Source organism: Scophthalmus maximus, chromosome 18, assembly GCF_022379125.1.
Source record: "Scophthalmus maximus strain ysfricsl-2021 chromosome 18, ASM2237912v1, whole genome shotgun sequence".
Lineage (NCBI taxonomy): Eukaryota > Metazoa > Chordata > Actinopteri > Pleuronectiformes > Scophthalmidae > Scophthalmus > Scophthalmus maximus.
In genome coordinates, this window is record NC_061532.1 from 12,126,455 (window position 1) to 12,137,243 (window position 10,789).

At 48.1% G+C, this 10,789-nt stretch overlaps 1 protein-coding gene across 2 annotated transcripts in view; it reads right to left on the reverse strand.

The window, feature by feature from the left end:
- The window catches only part of usta (uronyl 2-sulfotransferase a), a 46,936-nt gene extending 36,590 nt beyond the window's left edge, over nt 1-10,346 (reverse strand). The window contains exon 1 of one of the 2 annotated variants that reach the window (XM_035618297.2): nt 9,838-10,346. In XM_035618297.2, the coding sequence (XP_035474190.1) occupies nt 9,838-10,069 (232 nt within the window). In that variant the 5' untranslated portion in view covers nt 10,070-10,346. The remainder of the gene's footprint in view (nt 1-9,837) is intronic. The other variant, XM_035618298.2, reaches the window with a different exon arrangement.
- Nucleotides 10,347-10,789: the final 443 nt, after the last annotated feature.

A 10,789-nucleotide genomic window follows, 5' to 3' on the forward strand; every position in this document is an offset into this window, starting at 1 on the left:
ACTACACAACCAGGATCCGGGCCAGTGGGCCGGGCCAGGATACTGATGGATTTTCAAGGGGTGTAACGTCACTGTGTGTGTAAGAAAGTAGCACTAAACTATAGGGTTACCCATTTAACCTCAAGCTGGGTCGAGGTTGATGTCCTAACATGACCTTTGACCTCTTGTTACAGTCTAAATGACATTCCTGAACGAGACCTTACTTTAATTTAAATATCGCTCCATCGCTCTCCTTTTCAAAAATACACACACACGACGTGATCAACACCGGAAACCACCCCTGCTGGCCGCCCTCCGCTGGACCAATCGCCTGCTGAGAATACGGCCTCGACCCCAGTCTTGACCGAACAGGGAAAAGAACAGCTTCTTGGAAGCTGGGTGTTTGTGTGTCTTTGGATAAAAAAACTTTGTTAGCTTTGGACTGCGTCGCTCACTCAAGATGTCTCACCAAAACATCTGGAAAATGTGACTTCTCCTGCAGACCAGAACATTTGTACAGGGTCATGACTGCAACTTAGCACCAAAGTACGCCTCAGCTGCGGCTTCTTCAGCAGCTGAGGCTTCTGTTGTTCGGAGGGTGAACGTGAAAAAAAGGAAAAGAAAAAAGATCTAGATATTGCAGAGTTCATAAGTGTGACAGGTCATGGCAGTATGTGGATTCTAACACTCACTCTCACTGCTGCTGTTCCGTCAGTTATCGTTTGCACTCCCGTCTTCGCAAAAGAGGCAGGTGTTGAGAGGAAAGCGTGTAAAAAAAAAATAAGAGGGACACTAAAAGAAAAACAACAAAAAGGGACGGAGAGAAGCGGAGGGAGACAGCGGTGGGTTTTCAGCGAAGGGGAGCACATTTTGAGACGGAGGTGTGAGATCTGGACCCAGGTGAGGTTTGCTTTCCACGGGGGATGACCACATTCCAACTGAACATTTCAAAAATGCTTTTCAGAGCGTCCTCAAAGCGTCCGCCCCCTCCTTCTGCCATCAGTACAGTAATCCGCCTCAGCCCAGCCGAGCTGTGGGGCAATACATAGTTTGGTTCTCTCAGGACGGTTGCTGTCGGTGTTCCGAGGAGGGCGGGAAGAGTCCCTCCTGAAAATAGGATCCAAGTGAGAGCGATTTGTGTGTGAGACGCGGTGCCGCTGTGCAAGATGCTGCATGGGATTGAACACAGTGAAAGTTGTGAGTTTCCTTATATGCACATATATCACAATTGACTAGGACGGCTCTTTGAAACTTAGATTACAAGACGCGTCCAACAACGTCAACGTTAAAATGAAACTGAGCTGTCCCTGGTGTCAGCGAGCAGTAAATGTAAAGTGTACCAGTCTGCTTCAGGCTGTCATCTACAGCTACAGAGTTATGACTTTCTGAGTGACAGGCAGAAATTACACAAGATTTGTTTGGATGGGCCGCTGAGAGGTGTTACTAGACATCTCTGTTTCTTTCTTCCATCCTATTTAGCTTGGCCCTCGGATACGGGCAAAAAACGATCTCTCTGCAAACACAAAGAAATGCATTCTTTCTAGCTTGTGTTCTCTCGGGAAAATAACAAAAGCTGGAGAGCGAGGCAGGGGACACCTAGATTAAACAGAGGAAAGAGTTGCAGTGCAACGAAGTCAAAAGGGAAGTGGATGAAGTCATTTTTTTTCAACAGAAGCGTATTATTGATGAAACTTTTTGGAGGGGAAAGAGCATGAACGTGTGTGTGTGTCTGTGTGTCTGTGTGTGTGTGTGTGTGTGTGTGTGTGTGTGTGTGTGTCTGTGTGTGTGTGTCTGTGTGTGTGTGTGCTTCCCAGTCTTCCTCACTACATGGAAACATTGTTTTATCATTATGTAAGGGTCTTTCCTTAATCGAATTCCCACTCAGGGACCAACATGCATGCACTTGCACAGAATATGAAGCGAAAGCTAAACTCATGTAGTTCGTCAGCTTTCATGTTCAGGGCTCTCGGAGCAAACAGGCCTGTGCAGAGCAAATGAAAGGCCGCCTGAATGACAAAGTCGGAAGGCTGCGGAAAATTATCATCTGCGTGCTGGTATCATTTTACAAAAAAAGGAAACTTCTGACAAAGCCCACATCTGACATGGCCCTCAGGTTTCAGTCACGGTGCCTCGACTCCTCCTGGGATTATCTAAGACCAGAGGAGCTGGTATTTGATGAATGGTTATTTATCGTATGTAGTGATCACATGACAAAGAGTTTGATTTTTATATTCTAGACCATATAGACATGTGAACATGAGCAGCTTCACAGAGCTCTGATATACTCGCACAACACAACGTTCACGACTGTCCCCCATTTTCAGGAAACGGCAGGAAAACTGGATTTTCCTCCTCTGACTCAGCTGAACCCCCAAAAAAGGGCAAATAAGACTTTCAAGTGCAAAGCAATACGTCTTCCCCAACTCCAGCCCGTAGTGGTTTTAACAACATGGGCTGGGCAACATGGGTCTATCTGCCTCGCTATATATTTAAAGCTGCTATTTTAAAACACTATATATTTTTTCATTGCCATGAAATGAGGCTAGCAGACTGAGCTGTGGTGAACTCACTCAGAATAAAGATAGGCCACGAGTTCCTTGAACAAGGTATGTCGCTGACCACCGGGCAACATGTTTCCTTTTAACAAGTCCCATAACAACCAATTACTTGGCCTCAGGCTGCGTGTTTGTCCTGCAGCCGTGAGGGGGGGGGGGTCAAAATCCAGTTGTTGAATTAAATTGGAAAATAATTGCTCGACTTCAGCGACCGCACCAACCTGCCGTCTGATGACAAGTGTATATGTGGCCAGTTGAATGGAAACAAGCGCTCGACGTGTCGGGTGTTCTGAGGCAATAAAACAGAGGAATGCGGAGCACCTTCAACGCTCGCCAGAACAAACAAAGAAACTTCCCAAATAGGCAAACCACAGCAGGGGCACAAAGATGTGAGGAAGGGTTAGGCCCATCCAAAACTCCACAGCTCTCACGCGGCAGACTGCAGTTCTTCTGCTTCCAATTCAGGCATGAGAAGACCTTGATTCAGATGAGAGGTCCCGTCCTTCTGACTGACGGGGGCGGAGCTGATTAAAGCAAATACCTCATTTTACCTCACAGGACCTCTATTTTTCCTGGCAGTGGTCTTGTAAATTATGGGGCTTTATGAATTTGCCTCCTTGCAAGCATTAGCCAAGGTACCACCCAGTGGCTGTGGGCCCCGAGCCACCCAGCCCATTCACACAAACCCGCCATCATCAGTGTCTTGGCAACTGCTTAAAAACAGCACACAGCTCCTAAAAACAACCCCCGTCTCAGCTGGTGTATAACGTGTATATCTTCCACATGATAAAGGCAGGCTGTAAACGTTCCGGGGGAATAATTGATCATTTGGGGAAACATACAGTTTCTTTCTTGCCAAAAGTACACGCACACGCGTCTTTGCATTAAAGGAACGGTTTGTGTTTGGGGGGAAATACACCTATTTGCCTTCTGCAGGCGGATCACTCCCATATCTGTTGGTTAAATATAAGAGGCTGCGGCCAGCAGAAGGTTATTGGCTGAGCTTAGCACAAAGACTGAGAGCAGGGGCAAACAGAGCATCGCTCTGTCGAATGGCTACAAAGTCTGCCTTCCGACGCCTATGACGTCAACATGTGCAAAATTTGAATTGTTATTATGGGGGGGTGGTGGGTTATGCGCAATTGTAGCAAAGCCTGACTCGATGAAATAGCTCAAATATTAAAAGCAGTGCAACTTTTTTCCCCCTCCAGTTTTATGTTGAGAGAAGCTTCTTACAAGTGAAGCTGAACTAAAGATGCATCTGCATTAAATCCTAACACATTCATGCTGACAAGGATTTCATCATGCGCTCTTGTTTTCAGGGGTTAAAGAAATGAGATGTAAAAGTGACTGTGCGGAAAAAAACTCAAGTCAAATTTGAAAAAAAAATGTAATTCAAAAGCCCAGTCACAAACCATTACACAACCATTTCTCTTGGGTTGATAGGCATCATCTTCTCAATAAGCCTTGAATATAGAAAATCACAGCCTCACAGCGCTGGCTTTCTTTTTGTGTGGTGAAAACAAATGCACTAATGGAGGATGAATACACTTCGCTGTTTCAGTGTTGGTGTGTCTCTGGCAGCCTCTCAGGCATGGAGATAGTAATTAGAAATGCTAGTCGAATCCATTATGTTATCAGGAGGCAACATGAAGATAATCTTTCATGTATTGTATTGTGATAACCCAGAAAATAGAAATGCAAAAGATCATCGTTTGTCTCAACAACCGAAAAAGAAAAAAATCAGTGCTGAGGACAATCATGAAATATTGATCAAATTGTTTCCCTCTTTTGAATCCTCCAATTACAATCGACGCACTGTGGGTTTTTCCTGCTTTGGTTTTCCCCTTAAAGTCAAAACTATTTCCCCCTTTTTGACCCCTAAACCCAGTTAACAAGCCGGCGTGCGCGTGAGGAAGCAGGTAAACAAACAGAGCGTGGCTCGTCTGCGCTCAGCGGGGAGGACCGCTCGTTTTCATTACAAGGCGTCTGGTTGTTTTGGCATCGAGGCCGGACGTGACGTCAGTCCGGAGTTGTTCTGGGGTTTTGTCGGACCGACTGCTCCCTCTGACACGTCCATGAGAACTAACACACTGCAGGTGGAGGGAGAACAGGCCAAGTTGTCCTGCGCTCACCTCTTAATGAGTCTTGTCACCTCAAGGTGTCGGACCGACGCAAAGAAGAAATAATAATAATAAATTTACAAATTTCGTATTTACATCCAGCTTCAGATTGGTCGACGCCTGCCGAGTGGCCGTCGGGTTTTTATTTCATTTGACACTTTGCAGCAACGGACTGTCACTCGCTAAATCTGTCAGTTTGAGGCACGAACTATGACTAGATGAAATAAAGACCTTGTTTTTAATATCCTTCAGCAGGAAGCGGGCGCACCGGTGTTGAGCGGAGCGGTGAGTTCCCTCCAGAAATCACACTTGCACGTCTGGCTCGCTCGACGAAGCTCTGCCGCACAGTGTGTAGTTTGTTCGTCGGTGTCCTCACCACAGTGCGCAGGTACGAGTGTGCACGGTTACAATAGCTGTATGGCCAAATATTGCTCTGATGTGTTTTAATGACATCTGAGCAAATGAGGGGTCGGACGTGAGGTCGGTGAGTTGAGTGTCTCTGGTTCAAAATGATGAGCAAATGAGGGGGAAGTGAATACGTTTGAGTTTCCCTTGGTGACGACGACTGTTGTGATGGAGAAAGTCGTGTGCACTGAGACAAAGCTCGTTGGTCCCGTTAGAGAGTTCCCTAGCCGAGTTGAGGAGTTAAATCCACACTTTAACAAACTCACTGTGTGTTTGCGTCTGTCATGTTGTCCTATGGGAAATTTCAAATCCCTTCCTGGGCTTCTCTCGGAGGTCCATCTTCCACTTTCCCTTCCTACGTTACTTCTGTTCCCATTTCCCCTCACTTCTTCTTCTATATCCATGTAGAGTGTTATTGGTAGCACTGCTCGCACTGGCCAAACTAAACTTATTTCGAATTCACTTAAAAAGGTTTGCTTTCCCCCACTTCCTGGCCAGCGTCGCCGTGAATAGGACAGAATCTGGAGGGAGGAGAGAGAGATGCTGAGGCTCCACCGGGGTCCACACACATACCTGTGTAATCCCTGACGCCGCCCCGCAGTTTACTGTACAACTCGCACACATTACCCGCCGGCTTCTGGTATGTCAAATGTATGTGTGCGAGAGTTTTAGGGTTACAGGGTTCCTTTGAGGAGCAGAGCGAGGTTTAGTGAGAGTCTGACAGTCGCAGCGAGTTCGTCCGGCGTCTGTGATTTATGGCGGGGAGTTCGGGAAACAAACACAGAGGAAGACCTGTCCTTAAACATCTATTACACTCACTCACATGTCTGAGAATTCAGCTCGCCTGCGTCCGCTGACTAACGCTGAAGGCTCCAGCTCCAGAAAGAGTAAGATTTGAGAGGAGAGAGGCCAATTCTGGATCCCTCTCCTTCTGTTTTGGCTCCACTGAGCGACGAGAGGACGGCGCGCAATAACAAAGAACAGCAATACTCATTATCCCATCGTGGCACTCACAGTACATGAGATCATGACAATGCCGAGGATCCAACTAGCAGTTGAACTGTCAGTGGAGAGAGAGTAACAGCAGGCCTCATGGCTTTCAAACTCCTGTCCAGTCATTGCTTGATTCTTACTTTATATAATAAAACATATCTGTTACACCGGAGAGGAGGCCGCTGCTTCCATAAAAAGATCCCTACCTCGTCAGCGTAGCTTCACACTGGTGTTGTTTCTGAACTGTGAACCGTCAGGGTGCCCTGCAGCAAAGAAGCAAGTCATCCACTTTCATAGATATATGTGTGTATTTAAGGAATTTAATCATGTTTCAGTCGGAGGCCTTCGAGCTCGGCCAAGTCAAACGTCTGGGGGGAGTCACTGCCACACAGTCCGGTTTGATTATGCATTCACACACACACACACACACACACACACACACACACACACACACACACACACACACACACACACACACACACACACACACACACACACACACACACACACACACACACACACACACACACACACGGAGACGCACACCTCCGTATGAAAGACACATCGCTCAATCGGAGGTGTATTTGAGGTGATATCAGAATGCGCTGTGCGCGCGCGCGTGTGTGTGTGTGTGTGTGTGTGTCGGAGGGGAACACAGACTGCACAGCGGCGGGACAGGCCGTAAATCCAGGTCTAAAGGTCTGCACGCCGTTTTAGCCGCTGCCGCTATACGTTGAGTGACACCCTCGAACACCAAGCCTGCTGCCGGCCCAGACAAAACAGGGTCTGTTCCCTCGACGGCGTGAGTGTGTGTGTGACTGACAGAAGCGCGCACACACACACACACACACACACACACACACACACACACACACACACACACACACTTAAGACACACTTGCACAAAATCAACTTAGCATTCTCTTCCACATAGACACCCACATTCACTTTCCCCACTAGGAATCCTCACCTTCATCTCGGCACGGTGCAGCCAAAAGTAACACAAGTCAGCTTTGGGTAAATAAATCAGCTAATCACTGGTTGCTCATAAGAGGCTGCTCGCCTGTCCGTCACACATACAGTACGTATGAGGAGGAGGAGTATTAATGCTGAATTCCCTCTTTATTCTTCTAATTTATTCCCGTTGATGGGTTAAGCAAAATCCCCTGCAGCGTTTGCCAGAGTTCGCGTCCAGTTCTCTGACTGACCTGGCGAGCTGTGTCACACGATCAGTGACAGACAGAGACAGAAGAAGTAAGAAGACCGGGGGAGAGCGGGCCGGACGCAGACAGAGTGTGTCTGTAAATGACGGGGGTTCAGGCGATAGATGGAGAAACCAGGGAGCATGAAGTTCTCGTTCTTTTTCTCCAAAGCACCAGCGCAGGCCAAGATCTTTCACAGCAAGCGCTCCACCTTCCTTTCTCTTCCTCAAGTACTGAACACCACGGGTTAATTCAGAACGAGGACAGTGAGCAGAACATCTGAAGCCTTTTCACCTCCTGTTCTTCTTCTTCTCCTTCTCGTCTCCCAAAAAACATCCAACCTTTTCAGAATCCACAACTCATCGCAATCCTGTCACTTGGCTATAAGGCTCAGGAATTAGGGATCGCTATTCAAATGAAAAGGAAGTGTGACTGCTGCTTGTTGTAACCTCATTATCACCACTTTCACAGCGTCACTACTTTCTGGCAGAAAACAAAGCCCCTTCCACCTCGGAGCGGAGAAGATTACTCATCCAGAACCCAGTGGAGGTTCTACACTGTAGTTGTGTCACTGTTACATAAGAACCCCCCCCCACACACACACACACACACACACACCCCTCAAAGTCGGCAGAGTACAGAGGATCAGTGTCTGACAGGGCTCAGGCCCCCGGGGTCTCCTTGCAGAGCTGCAGTGAGGATCGCGTCACGCAGGTGGACCCAGACACTCATTCATCTTCTTGCAGAGGAATCACTTGCCCTCCTGGCTCACACGTGGCTCACTGCTAGTGGGCTTTGATGCTGCAAAATATATATCTATAATTCCTTTTTGTCTGTTGGGGTTTCAATGCAGGTCTGTCGGCTGGTGTGTTTGTCTGCGCTATTAGCACCTAGACCTCCTCCGTCCTGTAAGACACACTATCTAAGATTCAGCTGATTCAACTTGCGTCTGTTCGGGTTATAGAGCACTTCTCGGAAGCCTTCCCATTACAGGCTATCTGACTGCGTGTGTGTGTGTGTGTGTGTGTGTGCGTTTGTGTATTAGCTCTGTGCAATTACTCAAAAAGATGAACAAGCATTGACTGCTGCAATTTCGAAAATCACATTAGGCTGCAAAGTTTCATCAGAGGGAATGTGTGCAGTGTCTATAGAGTCTGCTCGGGGAATGCAATTGTAATTTCAGAGCAAAGTGTTTCGGTTCTGCATGATACCCGAATGGAACTATTGAAAAAAAAAAAAAGACTAATAATTTCTTTCAAATATTTTTTCACAAGCTGCAAAAAGGCCTGTGTCTGTTTTGTAACACTGGAATGAAATCATAATTTCACAACAGTTCTTAACAATGTTGTGTAGAGGTGTAGTGTTGAGGCATGTGCACATGCATGCAAGTGTGTGTGTGTGTGTGCGTGTGTGTCTGTGTGTGTCTACAGGAAACCAATCTGACCCAGGGGATTAGTGGCTGACTTGGTGAGTGACTCTCATTCTGTTCCAGATGTTTATCACGTCATAAAGGCCTCAAGTCCTGTGTAAGAATTAGGTAGGAGCACAACCTCTTCTCAACGCACACACACACACACACACACAGGTTGCTTGCTGCTGCTTCACCCCAAAGTTGTAGCAGTGACAGACACGCTGATAGAAAATCACAGCTCTGCCTCTGATTCTGTGGAGAGTACCAGCTGGTTTGAAACACATGGACACACACTTTCTATACACCTCATCCTGAAGACAACACAAGACACCCATGCAGATCCAGCCACTACACTTTCTTCTTCTCGTCCCCCAGCTATGTTGAGATGACCACAATATAGCAGTGCCAAGTCATATCTCAGTGAAAAAAACAGAGGGTTGCCTTAAACGGGAAACCTCGTGTCCATGCTTTGCATTGTGTGATGAACAGAAACACGCTTTGCTGTCTCCAAACACCATTGCGCCTTGTGCCACCGGTGCCAGTCGTGCGCAATGAGCGCCGTGCGGCGGGAGCGCACCAGCTGCGGCAGTGCCAGCGGAGGTGTCAGTCAAACTTCACATACAGTATCAGTCTTAACAGTTGCCAAGGTGTCGTTACCATAATAGATCTCAATCATGCTTCGACAAGTCAGAACTGATATTCGAGCGGTGCACAGGAGAGCGCATTCCTCAGTTTGGGTTAGATTGTTAAAAGACATACTCGGGGGAAACTTGGATATCAGAGGAGTGCAATATCTAAACATCGCTGCGCATTAAGAAATGTCGTTGCACACTTCTGAACATGTGAATGAGCAGCACACCGCAGCTTCACGTGTAATAGAGCCAGTGTGGTGGTGGCGGTCAAGAATGATGCGCGGAGAAGGAGAGAACACATCTGGGGTGAATGAGGTCGAGGGGACGCTGCGTGCGCGGCTGTCGTGAAAGAACCCGCGGTGACAGAGGGGATGCGAGACCTGTTGGTTCTCTCTGTCAGTTGGAACCGACTTCAATCCCCAAACGAAACATGCGGTGCGCTCCTTTTCTCTTTTCGTCGAAAGGGATCTCCTCTACGCGACGCGGCTCGGAGCGAGAGGGGGAATGGGAGAGAAAAAAAGAAAGAAAAGTTCTTACCGAGATACTGTCGGATGTCCAGCAGGATTCCAGGGGGTCCTCCGTTCAGCTGGTAAAACAGGGAGCCGAAACAGAAGAGGAACAGCGCAGCCATGCAGAAACCATAACCTCGCAGGGGGAAGCGCAGCGGCGCGGCGGAGAGGAGGCTGTACTTTCTGTTGTTCCGCTCTCTGGTGTGGTTGGGAGTCGGGCTGTTGCTGTGAAGGGGACTGCTGCTGAAATTCTTCATCATCTCCTCCTCACAAGGCACCGCGGAAAGTCACCCATCCGCCCGTGGAGAGTGAAACGTGTCGCTCGGAGACCATCAGTGGCGGCGGTGGTGGTGTTGGAGACGCGCGGGCACGCAGCTGCCGTCCGCGGCTGCAGCGCACTGGGCTCGTTCGTTGCGCACAGGCGGCGGTTGGCTTCTGCTCGGCCCCTCTCGTCTGCGCTCGTCGGGATGAATGCTCCTTCCTTCCGTCCTTCCAGCGGAGTTAAGGGTCCATCCTCCTGCTCCGTCCTCTGGGGTGTCAGATTACTGGACGCGGAGGGAGGAAAAACTTCCACCTCCCGCCGGAGGATTTGCGTCGGGGCGTAAAACAGCGCCGCCCAGTGTTCAGGGAGAGAAGAGGCACGTTCACTGGGAAGGGTTTGATTTGTCACAGTCTCATACAGAGACAGAGAGTTTCAAGTCTGTCAATGTAGAGTTTTACTGTCAACAAGTGTGAAGTCAGACCATTTACCAAATCTCGGACACTTTGACGACAGTTTATTCATAGTTTTGATACATAATGTGACATTGAAATGCCAACAGACGGAACACCAAGTGGAGCAAGTTGTAGGTTAATATCACTGCTTTGGAAAAGGTTGCGGATGTCAACTGGTCCACTTGTTGTCTGTATGCTCACCAACCCATTGGGACTGCACCGTGTAATGGCGATAGGAAAAAAAAACATCCTCCGCGCTTATACCC